Source organism: Camelina sativa, chromosome 11 (assembly GCF_030686135.1).
Source record: "Camelina sativa cultivar CO46 ecotype springtype chromosome 11, ASM3068613v1".
Taxonomy (NCBI): Eukaryota; Viridiplantae; Streptophyta; class Magnoliopsida; order Brassicales; family Brassicaceae; genus Camelina; species Camelina sativa.
Genome location: NC_141890.1, coordinates 29,080,875 through 29,097,299, shown reverse-complemented (window position 1 = coordinate 29,097,299; position 16,425 = coordinate 29,080,875). Strand labels below are relative to the sequence as shown.

Here is a 16,425-nt window from a genome sequence, read left to right as displayed (position 1 = left end):
TAGGGCCTTGAGATTTGTTTGTGAAAGTATGAAGGACATTGATCCAATGCTTGTGAACCTTCTCTTGATGGCGAGGAACCCTACATGTGTCCCATCAGTGGAACTGATGCAGCGCAACCGTCATTCATTGATGGGCTTGGTCTCGTTTGTTTCTTGCCCATCAAGCTATTAGGATTTAGTTGATTTTCTATTTATTTTATTATCAAGATATTATCTTACCTTTACGATTAGGAATAGGGTTTGTTTAAGATCATCTATTTCTCTATTAATAGGGATCGAGACTCCATTGTAATATCATCTTTGGCTTTGAAAATTTATAAAGGAAAAGAAACCGAAAGAGCTTTGTGTTAAAGCCCTGCAAGGAGGTCTTGCAACCTTGTCGATATCGATTCTTTTAACCGATCTCGACCTTACCCAACTCCATCTTCACGTTTCCCCCTCAGGTCTCCACCATCTTCTTCTTGCTCTGTTCCATCGTTACAAAAACAGAGCATTGTCTCACCACTTTTCTCAAGCTTTGTTACATCACTTATGAAACAAAGCTTGTTCTCTTCCGCTTATAGCTTCCGCCCTGCACCAGGAACACTTTTTCAAAAGCTCTTATGCATTTCTTGCGCGAGCCGTTTATGACCATTCCTTGGTCGAGGATGTCGAGAAGCATATCTTCATGTTCGAATCCACTTTGGTCCCAAAAGATTTTTCAAAGAATGCAAGTCTTTCAAAGTTGAGCATCACCTTGGAAAGCTCATGGATCCCTTATCTTTTCGTTTCCCATTGTATTGTCTTTGCTTCAAATTGTATGAAGTGTCCTATTTTGAGGTTTTAATTTGAATGAAGATCTTGTTTGACCAAAAAAAAAAGTAGCAAAAATTATATATTTGAACATAATTTTTCTTTTGTCAAACAGGTAAAATAAAATGTAATATTTGATGTTATAATATGATATTTTACGGATAGAAACAAATCCAATTATGAGATTCATTACTAGAAAGCAAAATTTAAGTATAGTACAACATTGTTAAAGAAACTTCGCAATAAAAGATGGGTATATTTTCTAACATTTTTTACGTCTATATTAGTAAGTAATGATCACTCTACCGATAAAAACAATAGAATAGAGTACTGGAAGACAAAAAAGATGAAAAATAGTGATGATATGTCTTCATAATCAATATATTATAATGAGATAATAAAATGTGAAAAGTGAGTAGATGTAAGAGATAACAAGTGTATACCGAAAAAAAAGAAAAATTTAATTGTGAAAAAATGTTAAACAAAATAGATAAATTATATATCTATTAATAAAATAACTTTAACATTTGTATAGATTTCTATTTTTAATATTGAATAATTATAATTTTATTCAATGGATCGTATTAATAATAAAAAATTATAGTCCTGCGTAACGCGTGGATTATAAATGTAGTATTGTATAAACCAAAGCGGTAACAATCGGAGAAGTCTTGGCCATAAAACCGGGAAATAATGACAGTGTTATTATTTTGTAAACCGGAAATAGATGGTTAGCCTTAGCCAATTGAAATATTTCTTCAAGCTATAGATTGTTGTTTTGACTAGTACTGGTTTTATTTTATAAAAGTAATAAAATAATAAACTTAAATTTTTGAAGAGATAAATAATACGGTCAAAAGAAAAAGAGAGATAAATAGTATAATTTAAGAATAAATATCTTATATACCCCAATAGAGAGAGGATAAGAAATCTTGTCCAGCCAATAAGATAAAGTATCAATTCTAATTATAGTTACATCCCCTGTTTTAAAAATCGCTAGGCATTATTCGGACGGTAAAGGACGGTCTAGCGATTAATCGGAAATTCGGGTTTTAATTGGTGATTAACCAGGAACTAGTTTTATGAATTTTATCTATAATATATTAAATATGTAAGGTATTGCAACGATTTAAGAGTGGTTCAGCGGTTTTCCCTTGTCATAAGAGCCCAAGTATCTCGAGTTCAAGCTCGGTTGTGACCATTTTGTTTTTTTTTTACAATATTCTTCTTTAATGTAGTAAAATAACTAGAATAACCTTATCTTCAACCTTATGATTGTCGATTTGTAAACCCTAATTTAAGCTGCCTCTTCATTTTTTTTGGCAACTGTTAGTCATTCAAACTTTTTATTCTTATAGTTTCAGACTTTCAGTCCTCATCTGATAGATCCATAAAGAAAATTATACTTAGAGTTTAAAGAAACTCAATTTTTTTTTTTGAAAAATCTGATTATCTGGCCGATTATGGTGAACTCGCGGCGGTTTCTTGTCACCGACCATGTAACCGACGATTACACGGTCTCCTAGGCCGATTTTTAAAACAGGGATTACATAATATATGGAAGTTTTTTTTTTGTTAACAAATATTATACAAAGAAGGAATTGTCCAAACATATATATATAGTCAAACATGAAAATATTATATTATAACGTCCTAACAGCCACCTCTCAATGGGTCTCATGTCCAATCCCATTACATGGGTCCATCTTCCTTAATGAGCCCCACATCCTCTCACTAGGCCCATGAGCTCATCTATATTTGACCGTCGGTTTGTTACGTCCGGGAGGTTTTAAAGATTTGTTACCGTCCCTAGAAATCACCACATGATCTTTCCCTGTGTTTTGTCCTCACTTGCACAGTTCCGACAATCACTTCCCGCAAGGTCACCCATTCTGAGACTACTCCAACTCAAGCACGTTTAACTCTAGAGTTCTCTCAGGACCCTTGACCGAAAAGATAAGTGCACTTTGGTGACATATGTGGCCAAATCAATTCTTTTAAACATTTTTGCATGTCTCTGAAACCGGGATGTCATATATATAAAGAAGGAAAATATATTTTTTGTTTTAGTCAAACAGGAAAATATATTTCTTTAAATAATATACCTATAAAAAGATTGAGTCCAACCAAATCTTTTCAAACTTGAATTAGATTTGACCCAAAACAATCTTTTTTTGTTTTAAGTTTGTTCCTTTGCACATATTCTTCATAACCATTAAGCAAACACTTTGTTTGTACCATTCAAAAGCTTATAATTGGTTTGAAACTGGTTAACGAATAATTGGTTTGAAACTACTATATTGTTTCCTTGAGACTTGCAATATAGAAATATTGATAAAACAGAAATGTTTTATAAAATAATCTTTCACCCAAATAAGGGATGAAAATTACCATAACATATTGTCAAATTTTTATTTCTTGTCCCATATAAGAATTATATAAATAGGGAGCTAGCATAGAAAAGAAAAATAGAAACCAAAGTCCTCTTAGTACTTGAGACCAAGAGTGAGTTCAAGAGACATATCTTCTTCACCATATGCACCATCCCCATAAGCAATGACATTATTGTCTCCGTTTTCATCTTTTCCCACCTGCCATAAAATATACATCTATATAATTCATACGCATCGAATTTACAAGTTGATGAAAATGAATACTTTATAAGGTAAGAAATGCAAAAGTAAAATTTACCCTTGAAGATTGATAGAGAGACTTGCAAGATACTTCCGTTGGGATTACCTTCTTAGTACTATCCAATTGTAGCATAGAAGAAATTGAAAAAGATAGTTAACTAACACATTACCACAAAATAATGATTATGCAATAATCTAATTTAATTACTTTTGTTGATTTTGAATAGCATCTCGAACACATTCATAGATCTCAAGATACTGTTGAGACGGCCTCTGATTCATTTTCCGTATCATTCTCCTTTCTGCATAAAAAGAACATAATAAATTCACTATGCACTATCTTGAACATCAATGCATGTATTGCCGTATGCAAAGTTACAACGCTAACATATTTAACTCTAAATGGTATGATAGTTATTTACCTTTTACAGATACTCCTTACTTCTTGTTCCTATACATCGATTGAAAGTAAACACATATATTTAATTAAGTACATAGATGCATATATAGCTTTTAAATGGATGCATATCATGGATACATATCATGTGTGTATAAATCATAAAGACCTGGAGATGGCTTTTAATTTGTGATAAAGTAAGGTCTCTTCCACCCATATGGTTCAAAAATTTCTTAGGTGTTGCCTCTGCAATTAAGAATATTAACTATAGTGAATCGAAAAACGATATATAAAGAGAAATTTGATCATGGATAATATATAATCATCAAAAATAATGAGAGGGGAGGTATCTTAATGAAAGAGATAGTTGATTTTAATGACGAAATTTTGGGATACTCTGTTTTATTACAGAGGAATTGACTTTGTTTTAGATTTAAAGAAAATCGCTTACTTCTTTCGCCACCAAGAAATTCAACAGCTTCAACAAAAAGGTGATGACGATCGTTAGTCCAGTGCATACGCGACATTGTTGACGTAATGTAAGATCTAACGATCGCGTCTCTCGTCAGATTTTTTCTCCGGCTAAACTCTTAGTTAATTTTATGTTTTGTTCATACAATGCATCGTGTGTATATATATATATATATATATATAATCAGATTTGAATATTATCAGATTTATCTTTTTTTTAAATTCTAATATAGATTTATCTTTATGTAATAATTTTTTATATTCAGAACTCATTTATGGCATAAGCCTTGTTGCTTATTATCATTATTTTGAACAATATTATATTAATAATTTAAAAACCATCCAAAAAAATACACACACACACACATATAAAATACACACACACACACATATAAAATACACACACACAAATATATATATAAATTATATATTTCATACTGAAACGACCTGACCCAATTTTTTGTTTTTAATTTAATATTACACTACCGATCCGATCTCATACTCACTAACGTCTTAACTCAGATACACCTCAGTGGATAACATAAACCAATCTCATTAATCAAATAACTAATAAACGAATAAACATAACCAGTAACAATCAACTCAATAATATCAAGAAGCAATAAACCATCATCCTAACATCATTATAATGACCCAATCTAGCAACCTAATGTAAACCGGACAACAACACATCAACGAGCTATTAGAACATTCTGCTCTTCATCTCATTGATTTCGCGTTCACACTTTGCATTTATCTGGACCACAAACAAATAATTGATGCATGAGTATTATCAAAAATACGCAATGATGCAATTCTTCCAGCTACTAGGTTATACAAACAAGCAATTGAAATTCAAATCAACAAACAACAAATAACACAATCAAACCATGAAAGAAACAAAAATAAGTCATTTCTGAAGGATGGTGTCGACCAACACCTTCCTAGCATCAATTGACACTAACACTTGGGTAAGGTTGGTGTCGACCGACACCTCCTTGATATCTCTGGAAAACTCTAGTAAACTATATAATTATTATTATTATTATTATTATTTTGTCAGAGTCTTTTATTCCTCAAAATTTGGGTTTACAACAGAGATTATAGCCCATACAGATACATTGCTTAACGATGTAGAAAGTTCATCTATCCGTTGGTCTCACCCAAACAAAACGTGTCATCAACACGTGTTGGATGAGAAATCTAAAGCTTTTCGACAACACCCTCGGCCGTCTGAGATTCTTTTTCCGGTGAAGTTAATCATTGTCGATATCTGAATTTCGACACTTGATTCTTCTAAATTTCACCGACAAAGCTGGTTGTAAGATGAATCAAAACTCCAAACAATTGAAGTCGCGGCTATGAGGAATCTGAATATCACGAAGGAAATTTCTTCTTTTTTTTCAACTTTACAACTATCCTTGAATTTTCTGTAACCCGTTTACCCAACGAAAAGATTCGGAGACAAACACCAGCAAACGCTATATGCATAAACAAATCAACCATAGATCGACAAAAATCTAAATTGATATAATTCACCAAAAGATAGTAAAGCTTTTGCTTCAGATCTAACTAAGACAAAAAAAAACACTTGTAATATGTATAAACATAGAAGCTTTTGTCATCTCTCTTGAAACTGTGTAAGACACAGAGACAAATCAAGACTGACAATTCCCCTTTATTTAAAGCAAACTAAAAAGTAATCAACGTCTAACAAAGGCGACGGCAAAAACACGGCAACGGAAAATCCATGTTTACGGCAAGAACACGTCAACGGGAAAGCTATGTTTACGGCAAAAACACAACAACGGGAAAGCCATGTTTACGGCAAGAACACAACAACGGAAAAGCCATGTTTACAATCAAAGAAAAGAAAGCCTCTCTCTCTCTAAAAACTCTAGTAAACTATTATTACAAATATAATTTTTTGAGCAATTCGTTTAATGGAAGTCGTAAAATCTAATATTCATATATGTAAAGAATAAAAAATTGTTTCTAAGAAATTGAATTAACTAGAAGTTCACAAAATACCTAATTCTCTCACACCTCTCTCCTTTCCAAAAAACAAACCAACCGCCGCTATTGTTCTTGGCCAACGTCCATGGCTTTATAGCCCCGACGTTGTGCCTCTTTTGTGTTTAATTGTTTTTTCTTCTTGCCTCTGTCTTTGTCTGGCTATGGATTGTCTTCTTTAGTTGGTTTCGGTGGAGTCTCTCCCTTCCTTTGAAGATCCAGATCTGATCCGTTTTGATGCTCGGTGGTGTTTAATCGAGGGGTTTCTTATTACAGGAAGGTGGGTTTGATTCCTTGTCTCGTAATCGATCTCAATCTCACCAAGTTAAGCGTGTTTGATATATCCCCTGTTTGCTTTATGGTGGCTTTAGTTGTTGTTTGTGGGATTAGTATAGTGGTTTGTTGGGTTTCAGGCTCCTTTGTTTAGAGGTCTTTCTAGGGCTTGTATGGCGTGGCCATGGGTTTCTTTAAGGTTTTTTGTGGTAGTTTAGGCTTGAATTGTTGGATGTGGATCGGGTTTTTGGTTTTGATCTTGGATCTTTGCACTACCTCTGCTTCGAGTCCTCTTGTTGGGTTGTGGTTGTGAGTTTCTCTGGGTTTGCTCTTGGTTTTAGTTTGGATGGTATTTTGTTGTTGAGTCACCTACTAGCCTCTCTTTGAGTTTCCTTGTGAAGTTTTGGAGTTAAGTTTTAGTTGAAGCAATGGAATTGTTCTTTAGTTCTTCTTTTGTGAGGACGTCACCAGTTTTATGTCTGTAGGTGGCTGAAACTGGGTCGACGAGTGTCCGCGTGTAAGAATAGTTGATCTTGCGTGGCTTGTCTCCAGTCGGTTTCAAGGTTTTCTTTGTCCCTAGGGCTTCTTGCTCTCCTAGTCTGGCTGGTGAGGTGCTTGGGTAGTTGTATTTGTGTCTTTGGTCGCGTTGGTATCCTGCTTTCCTCTTTGTCGGTTTGTTTCTGGTTTGGCGTCAGTGTGAGGTCTTCCAGGCTTTATTGGTGCTTCCGACGTTTAATGTTCTATATGAGAAGCTTTGCGGGAGTCTCTCGTGCCTTTGTTCAATTATAGTGTTCAGTTTTTATTTTCTCCAAAACTTTTGTTCCTCATTAGTTTTTGCTTATGTGTTTGTTTTTTAATCAGTTTCCCTGTTTCTTTGAGGCGTAGTTTCCCCCATTTGGGCTAATGACTCTGGGGACATTCAGTAGTCTACCGATTCTTATAATTTTAACTTGTATACTTCTTTGGTTTATCAATAAAATTCAGAAAAAAAAACAAAACAAAAACAAAAAAAAAAAAAAAAAAAAAAAAAAAAAAAAAAATGAATTACAAAAAGGCTACGTTAACCTATAGTGCGACAATGTATTAAAACAAAAAAAAAAAAAAAAAACTCAAAGACACGAGTTAAATAGGTCAAAGTCAAAGACACGAGTGAGCACCTTCTTCATAAATCTCTCTCTGGTTACTTTACGAAGAAAACAAAAGGAGCAATTTTGAAGCCATGTCCGCTTTGTCAGTGATCGAACAACGACTGTTAAAGTGGAACAAACTCGGGTCTTTGTTACCCAAACCAAACAATCCTCTTATCCCCATTGGTCGTCTTAACGAGCTTTTGAAAGTATGTGCTAATTCAAGCTATCTAAGAACTGGCGAATCGATTCACGCTCATTTGATTGTCACGAACCAATCGTCTCGAGGTGAGGACGCGTTTCAGATCAATTCCCTGATCAATCTCTACGTGAAATGCGGAGAAAACGTTCGTGCACGCAAGTTGTTCGATTTAATGCCTGAGAGAAATGTTGTTTCTTGGTGTACGATGATGAAGGGTTATCAGAATATTGGGTTTGATTTCGAAGTTTTGAAACTGTTTAAAAGTATGCTATTTTCTGGTGAATCGAGGCCTAATGAGTTTGTAGCTACTGTGGTTTTAAAGTCTTGTTCAACCTCCGGGAGGATTGAAGAAGGTAAACAGTTACATGGGTATTTTCTTAGATGTGATTTGATCTCTCATGAGTATGTACGGAATACTCTTGTCTACATGTATTCTTTGTGTTCGGGAACCAGAGAGGCTTTTCGAGTTTTGGATGGTCTTCCTTATTGTGATCTTTCTGTGTTTAGTTCGGCTCTTAGTGGTTCTTTAGAGCGTGGTGCTTTTAAACAAGGGGCTGATGTTTTGAGAAGGATGGCTAAGGAAGTTTTGGTTTGGGACAACATCACGTATTTGTCTTCTTTACGGCTCTGCTCCAATCTCAGAGATTTGGATTTGGCTCGGCAGATTCATAGCCGAATGGTACGGTTTGGTTTCAACACTGAAGTTGAGGCAAGTGGTGCACTCATTAATATGTATGGAAAATGTGGTAAAGTCATCTATGCACAGAGAGTTTACGACGATACACATGCTCGAAACATTGTCTTGAGTACAACAATCATGGATGCTTACTTCCAGGATAAGTCTTTCGAGGAGGTTCTGAACCTGTTTGCGAAGATGGGAACTAAAGATGTTCCACCTAATGAGTACACTTTTGCCATTGTGTTGAACTCAATTGCAGAGCTGTCGCTTCTAAAACAAGGTGATCTTATTCATGGTCTTGTTCTGAAATCTGGTTATAGGAACCATTTGATGATTGGGAATGCACTGGTTAACATGTACGCTAAAAGTGGTAGCATTGAGGATGCAAGGAAAACATTTTCAGGCATGGCTTTTAGGGATATTGTTACTTGGAACACATTGATATGTGGATTCTCACATCATGGATTGGGGAAGGAAGCGCTTGAAGCCTTTGATAGAATGATGTATGCAGGAGAGTGTCCCAACCGCATAACTTTTATTGGTGTTTTGCAGGCTTGTAGCCATACTGGTTTTGTGGAGCAAGGGCTTTATTACTTTGACCAGCTAATGAAGCAGTTTAATGTTCAGCCTGATCTACAGCATTATACATGCATTGTTGGACTTTTGAGCAAGGCTGGCTTGTTCAAGAGGGCTGAAATTTTCATGAGAACAGCTCCAATTGAATGGGACGTTGTTGCATGGAGGGCTTTGTTAAATGCTTGTTATGTTCGTCGGAACTACAGTTTAGGAAAGCAGGTAGCAGAATATGCCATTGAGAAGCATCCAAAAGATTCAGGAGTTTACATATTGTTATCTAATATCCATGCCAGGTCAAGGGAGTGGGAAGGCGTGGCGAAAGTGCGTTCTTTGATGAATAAAAGGGGTGTTAAGAAGGAGCCTGGAGTAAGCTGGATAGGGATACGTAATCAAACCCATGTGTTTCTTGCAGAGGAAAACCAACACCCGGAGATTGATCTGATTTATGCAAAGGTGAAGGAAGTTTTGTCAAAGATTAGGCCATTAGGGTATTCGCCTGATGTTGCTGGAGATTTCCATGATGTAGATGAAGAACAGAGAGAAGATCACCTCTCTTATCATAGTGAGAAGCTAGCTGTAGCATACGGTCTGATGAAAACGCCAGAGAACTCACCATTGTACGTTACTAAAAACGTGAGGATATGTGATGATTGTCACTCTGCAATTAAGCTCATCTCGAAGGTCTCAAAACGATACATAGTTATCAGAGATTCCAATCGGTTCCATCATTTCCGTGATGGTAAGTGTTCTTGTTGTGATTACTGGTGAAGGTTTGAATCGAAAGCTGATTAGTGTGACGGAGACCTCTTGCTTTCTCTATTGCGGCCTCATCATAAGTAGTGATAAAATAAGTTTTTTTCTTGAGATCCCTCTAATCATCAATTTGTAGGTGTAAATAGTGTCTTAACAGTTCGGTTTTTGTTAGGCTTAGCCTCTATGTTTTGGCAGATTATTCATGTCTGTGACAATTATTTCCAATCTCATTGGTTTTTAGGGGGCTTTTGATACGAAAGTTTAGAAATTTATACATGGTTCTGAGACAACAATATTAACAGACAATCTCAATGCATGAAGTAAAGAAGTGCGTAAAATTGATGATTGTTACTCCCGGAAATATGACTTCAGCAGAAGTTGTTCTCCATGAATTTAACAAATCCATAGAAATCGATTCTTCCGTCTTTATTTCCATCGAATGATATGATCATTCTCCTGCAACTCTCAAGGTTAGATCCTTGCTTGAAGCCAAGGACAGTCAAAACTCTTTGCAAATCTATTGGATCGATAAACCCATCTCTGTTTTCATCAAAGACATCAAAAGCTTGTTTCACTTCTTCCAAGCTTGGCTCTTTCTCTTCAAACAGATTGGAAAGCTCCTCGGAACTGTATCGTTTTTGAAGTCCCTCGCTTCCTGGATCGGCGACAAGTCCTAAGGTCTTCATCACCATCACTACATCTTCTCTGAAAAGACCGTCATCTTCGCGTTTGATCGAAGTTTGAAACTCGAGATCTTTGCTCTTCTTCTCGGAAACACATTGCTGGTGGTGCTGAAGAAGAGGCCATAACCTTGAGGAGAAAAAAGTCTGAGCAAAAGAAACCCATCTGAAAAAACTGATGAGGAAGAAGTTGATCAGACCAAACAAAGGGAAAGAAAAAGAAGAGGACTGATCGCATTTAGAGAGTAAACTCTTCTTCTCCATGGTTATAAAGCTATATAACTGGTTCTCAGTCATAACTTGATGTTAAAGTTATATTTTTGATAAAAATAAAACTAAACTAGGCAAATGAATGAATCACAAAGTAGTAAATGTTAAGGAGGAGATGTGGGAGATATGAGTTTGTTTCATATCAATATATATATACATGATGAATAAGTCAATGTGGACAGAGTTTTGGTGGAGAGGCAAAAGAGAGGAAGTTGCAGTTGGAAGAAGAGACCAAGAAGATGGAAAGGGAAAGGGGAAACTTACAAAGAGACTTTAGTGTAAGGATATGAATAAATTATGAGGAAATTTCTTGTGCACCATTGATGGGGGAGTTGTTTTTTTGTACTTATATGATGGGAAGCTTGGTCAGATTACTATTAAATTGTATTATATACACCTAATGTGTGGTATTAGAATTAAGGTTTTGATTGGTGACCCTTACATAAACTGTAAAGCTTAAAATTATGTTGTACGTCTTATAATACGGGTTATGATTTCTAAACGTATAATTTGTTTTCTCATCAGTTATATGTAGACCAAATCAACATATTTTTTGTTCATGATTTGAATTGTCAAGTCGTGTGCTTCAGATTATTCTCTTACTGTAACTAGTCTTGCAAAATTTTATACCAAAATTTCATATGTGGATATTTTACTTTGTTCTATACCCGAAAATATTCACATGTAAAGATTTTTTATAAAAAAAATGCCAAGACTAATTAGACAGAGACACACGTAGACTAAGGAAATCATAAAAGCAAATGAAAATTTCCTATAGCTTGATTTCCACAATTAAAGTAATCGTTTTCTTGCCATTTATCCGTGACTTGTTTATACATACTTATAAACTTGTTGCTTCCTCATCAAACCACAAAGCTATTAGCTCTTTAGGAATGGTGATTTAGTCTTAAAATCATATATAATACAAACTATGTATTTAGTCTTAAAAATATGTATTTAAAGCGTTATCTCTCTATTGTTCACTGTACAAAATGAACACATATTATCTATTATATATGATTTAAAGATTAAATGATCACTCATCATATTTTTGGCATGTAATGATTTAGAAGGTTTTTGATTGTTTGACAAACAGTGTCAATTAAACATTTTATGTCTTAAGACACATTTTAAAACAAACTTCTCAACATACCAAAAACCAAAAAAAATATTGTTATTCTAATACCATTTTATGGGCCCTTTAACACAAATTTTTAATCTTTTTATTTTTATAGAAAATAATTATCAAGAAAATTTAATTTAAAAACTTTTATTTACTTCCTATAAACATAAATAATCACATTTTTGGCCCTTGTAAGGCTTGTATCTTTACATTAAAATGGTACCATATATTACTCTGATTTCAAATAATCCAGTAGAATTACATGTAAAACAAATTGATTAACTAAATATGACAAGTATGAATTTGTAAACAAAAATGGATTATTAACCAAGAGAGTAAAAGTTCAAACTTCATGTTTGATAAAATATGATGTGTTTTCATAACATATGAAGGGTGAAAACGGTTCTACATGTTGGGTTCATGCCTTAATTAGACAGTTTGAAGCACTTTTGAAGGTTGTAGGGAAAATGGATATGGACGACTATCTGTTAGTCGATGATCTATTGAACTTATAATAAGAAATAGACTTGATATTTATGTTTTGTGTAGTTTCCAGTTCCATAAGTCTTGATAAGGAGTAGATTTATTAATTTATTTTTAATTGAAAATGACCAAGATTCCATACAAAAAAAATAGAGATTTGAAATTATCGGATACATGTATTTAGATTTTTAAAGTCAAAATATTTGAATATTTTTTATGTATAAATTTATTAAAATAATATATAAGATTTGTTCATATATAAACATATTATAATAATGAAAAATATATATATTACTGAATATAAAGTATATAATCATATATTGAAATATTGGTGTATATTTTTAGAATAAACCTAGTAAATATGTCTTCAACTAGTTTTTTTAATTAATTTGAAATTTTTCTATCAGAACTAATTTTTCAAAATTTTAAAAAGAGCATTTAGTATTATTTTAATATTATTACCTATTTTTGGCGATTCTAGATGTGGGTGATTTGACCATTTGGGGGGTTTGAATAAGGCAAACACGAAATAATGTCACAATTGCAAGTTTGCAAATCTTTCCTTAGTAAATTTCCTTGAAACTGGCGATTCTAGCTAGCGGCTTTCTTTTTCTTTTGGCGTCTTTCACAAACTTTTCTATATTAATATACTAATTTGCTTATTTTATCAAATCAAAACGTTGATTCATTGGTTGCTTTGGTCAATATGAGATTTTCTAATATATATAGCTGACTCTGTCAATTCATTCACATTCAGTGTTGGTTCTTTATCAAATTATATTTTTGTGCAGCTTGCAATATCTTCTCTTCAGACTTCACGCATCTACACATTGCTTATGTTGTCAATAGGGTCTTTCCATTTATGCATCAACCAAATTTTAACCATTAACTTGCTGTGAAGTGAAGAAGTGGGTGTTACGTTATTTTCTTGGTCATCGTGACCGCGGTGAGGAAGCTTCCTTACATTATTTCTCTCTTTCTCACATTAAACAAAAGCTACCATTACAAGATACAGAGCTAATTAAGGCTTTGGCTCCTATAAGTAGTAGTAGCTCTGTTTTGACATTTTCTGTAAGCGTATATATACAAAGACATGATCGGCATATTCGTAGCTTACCAAACAAAGACGAATTTGTATGGAAAATAAGTTATTTCTTGCAAGATTTATTTAACTACAGTTTTTGGGGTTTTCCATATATGATACAACAAACTTTTCACTCTGCAACCCAAAAAAGAACTACTTCTCCCTCGCTATGTCAACCATTATACATATACACATACCTGTGTATATATATTTTTATATATAGTATATGTACAAAAGGACTCACCTGCTTTCTTGGAACACAAGACTGAACCCAAAAAACAATCAAATCAGCATCTTAATTTTGGTACTTCCTTTTATGAGGTCTCATGGAAGTTTGTTGACCTAGAAAGAGCAGCAGGATTTGCTTGCAACTCCAGTCTTCTTCCCGGAAGCTTTCCTTCAGAAAGACTGCTTTTTTCTTTGGTTGATGATCTGAAAGCTCCGAAAGTGTCTGCGTTTTCGTCTTTTTTGATCCCTAATGTCTCCCAGATGGAGCTTTTAGCAGCTTCCTCTGGATCATCGACTCTCAGCGTCTTGGGAACCCACAAGCATCTCTCGGGTTTGCTTCTCTCTCTACCAAGTGACTCAGTTTCTTCACAAGCTTCATCAGCGTTCTCGTCACGTGAATGTTTACCTAGTGTTGGAGAATTTGGACTGGAGCCAGATGGTGAATTAGGTTGCGGCATCCAGGTGAAACTGTTCCATGCCCCTGGTGAAACTCCCGGGCAGCTCCAGTAAGCAGGTGGAGGATAAAACGGTAAAACCGTCCATGAAACTCCGTTCCACGCATACGGCCAAGCTGGTGGTGGTCCAGGGAAGCATGGAACTTTTGGCAATGGGCTGATAGTTCCAGCCTCTTCATTTGGCGGGTTTAAAGGAACCGTAATCTTCAAACCTTCATTAGGTTCTTGTAATGTGGTTTGTGTTTTCAGCATCGACTTCTCAGCAAGATTCAAACCAGAAGCCATGGACTCACAGAGTACTGAATCAGAGCCAAAAGTGAGAAGGTTCGCACCATTAGGATGTTGAAGATCGGTTCTCGCCACCTTCTGCAAAGCTTCCGCAGATGTTATGCTAACATGACGGTTATAATGAGAAGCCGGACTCTTGTTCTTGCGTCTCCCTGCACCAACCGGAACATTCCTCATCGTTCCACCAGCTGTCCAATATCTCTGACATTTCTTGCAGAAATGACGAGGTTGGTTAACATTATAGTTGTTGTAGTAACAGAACTTGGTTTCCATGCTGTTACATCGCGGACAAGGCAGAATCTTGTCAGGTTTCTTTAACTTCGCCTCTTGAGAGCAAGCAGTAGTAGTACCACCACCCGTCTCATTCGGTGACGACTCTTCATTCGTCTTTGCAGCCTTTGTTGTTTCTGTTTTGTCATTTACACCCGATGTCGCAGTAACCTCATTAGATTCATGCTTCAATGACTCTTCCTGACACTCATTATCTTTTCCTTCCTGGATTTCCTGAGAACAACATAAAAACAGATTCACAATGATATTCATAAGAACCAGACAAAGAATTCGTTCTCCTGTATCTCAATCAAACAAACAACAAAACAGAAGCTAAAGCTAGGAGCATCAAACTATGTACCCATACAATGAAACTAATGGTTTCAGGTATCAAGTTTAAAGCATCAACAGAACCAGAGAAGTTAAAAGGCTTATTTGTTAATCAAGTGGTTTAGATTGGAATAAACCCTCAAAGTTCTTCAGCAATTCAAGATGAAGAACTTGACTCAACGAAAGAAACAGAACAGATTAAGATCTCGAAACACTTATTAAAAAAAGACTCTTTTGAGAATCCAAGATTTACAATTTTTTTTTACAATCCCCAAAAAGTGGTGAAAACCTAGTTCAACATAAACATACCAAAACCAAACCTTTTCCAAAAAAAGCTACGGATTTGGATCAATCTAAGATCAACCCATCAATCATTTCCATTTAACAAATCATGGGTAATCAGCAAAATCAATAAAGGAAAACGATTCACAAATCCAAAAAAAAAAAAGCTAACCTTTTTATCACTCTCGCTCTCTCCTCCTCCTCCTTCACCTGAACCAGAATCACCCATCTCATCTTCATCATCATCATCTCCGGTACACGAATCTGATAACCGAACAAGAGGATTCTGATCATGATTCTCGGTAAAGCTAGAACAAGAAGAATCAACAACAACAATACCAAGCTCAGGTAAAGGAATCGTCTTCCCAAACAGCTTAATCGCCGGATCAGCCATATCAATGATTCTTTTTTTTTTTTTCTCACTTCTTCTTCTTCTTCTTCTTCTTCTCCAGCGAGAAAAAAGCGGAAACTTTTCGAGAAGAAAATAAAAAAGTTACAATTTTTATTTGTGGAAAGAGAGAGAGAGAGAGAGAGAGAGAGAGAGAGAGAGAGAGAGAGAGAGAGAGAGAGAGAGAGAGAGAGAGAGAGGACAGTCTTGTGGTATTCGGTGATTGTCTGAGTATTTCTCGGATTTGTTTATTTTGTCTCTGCGAGAGAGAGATAGAAAAGAAAAAGATTTACACTTTTTTGTTTTTTTTTTTGTGTGATCTTTCGAATTGTGCAACCTTTTTGATTCGCCAATAGTGCCACGTCATTACACGTGAGGCTTCTCAGCCACAAGTTTTTGTACTTTTGTTTTTGTTGACTTTTTTGTGTTTTTCAATTTAAAAGGTTTTCTCTTTTTTTTTTTCTCTCTTTTTCGTCTCGTTTTGGCTTTCTTTTTGTTTTTCCCTTTTCAAGCTGGTCAGCACTTTTTTTCTTTTACTTTTTCTTCATTTTACAGTTTTTTTTTTTTTTGTTATTTTGTCACCTGAATTTTACCTTTTCTCCATTTACAGTTTTGTAATTTTTTTATT

At 34.9% G+C, this 16,425-nt stretch overlaps 2 protein-coding genes, 1 long non-coding RNA gene and 2 pseudogenes across 6 annotated transcripts; 2 read left to right on the top strand and 3 right to left on the bottom strand.

Moving 5' to 3' along the window:
- Positions 1–3,121: 3,121 nt before the first annotated feature.
- On the bottom strand, positions 3,122–6,113 carry LOC147934562 (uncharacterized; annotated as a pseudogene). The gene is made up of 7 exons (XR_015571368.1): positions 6,052–6,113; positions 4,274–4,404; positions 3,993–4,068; positions 3,848–3,885; positions 3,634–3,727; positions 3,484–3,583; positions 3,122–3,383 (listed from the first exon to the last, which is right to left on the bottom strand). The product of XR_015571368.1 is annotated as an uncharacterized LOC147934562 (transcript).
- Positions 6,114–6,237: 124 nt separating this feature from the next.
- On the top strand, positions 6,238–7,522 carry LOC147934561 (uncharacterized). Its single transcript, XR_015572537.1, has 2 exons — positions 6,238–6,586; positions 7,065–7,522. It is a non-coding gene; the product is annotated as an uncharacterized LOC147934561 (long non-coding RNA).
- A 137-nt stretch (positions 7,523–7,659) lies between these two features.
- LOC104724319 (pentatricopeptide repeat-containing protein At5g39680 pseudogene) lies at positions 7,660–10,175 on the top strand (annotated as a pseudogene). Its single transcript, XR_015572536.1, has one exon. The product of XR_015572536.1 is annotated as a pentatricopeptide repeat-containing protein At5g39680 pseudogene (transcript).
- Positions 10,163–10,991, bottom strand: LOC104724318 (putative calcium-binding protein CML46). The gene has a single exon (XM_010442780.3). The coding sequence runs from the start codon at positions 10,891–10,893 to the stop codon at positions 10,285–10,287; it is 609 nt and encodes a 202-aa protein (XP_010441082.1). The 5' UTR covers positions 10,894–10,991; the 3' UTR covers positions 10,163–10,284.
- A 2,612-nt stretch (positions 10,992–13,603) lies between these two features.
- LOC104724317 (cyclic dof factor 2) lies at positions 13,604–16,119 on the bottom strand. 2 transcript variants are annotated; one of them, XM_087476217.1, is made up of 3 exons: positions 15,749–16,112; positions 15,582–15,673; positions 13,604–15,031 (listed from the first exon to the last, which is right to left on the bottom strand). In XM_087476217.1, exons 1-3 carry the CDS (start codon positions 15,801–15,803, stop codon positions 13,871–13,873), a joined length of 1,308 nt encoding a protein of 435 aa, XP_087332343.1. In that variant the 5' UTR covers positions 15,804–16,112; the 3' UTR covers positions 13,604–13,870. The 2 variants fall into 2 exon arrangements, with proteins under 2 accessions (XP_087332343.1, XP_010441080.1); XM_010442778.3 differs by having other exon boundaries at positions 15,582–16,119.
- Between the last annotated feature and the right edge of the window lie 306 nt (positions 16,120–16,425).

What these genes read in the sequence shown, in the direction of transcription:
- LOC104724317 (XM_010442778.3), bottom strand. Translation starts at nt 15,803, where the DNA reads ATGGCTGATCCGGCGATTAAGCTGTTTGGGAAGACGATTCCTTTACCT. An exon ending in AGAGCGAGAGTGATAAAAAG is followed by an intron (nt 15,032 to 15,581) that starts GTTAGCTTTTTT and finishes TGTTGTTCTCAG; the next exon opens with GAAATCCAGGAAGGAAAAGA.
- LOC104724318 (XM_010442780.3), bottom strand. Translation starts at nt 10,893, where the DNA reads ATGACTGAGAACCAGTTATATAGCTTTATAACCATGGAGAAGAAGAGT.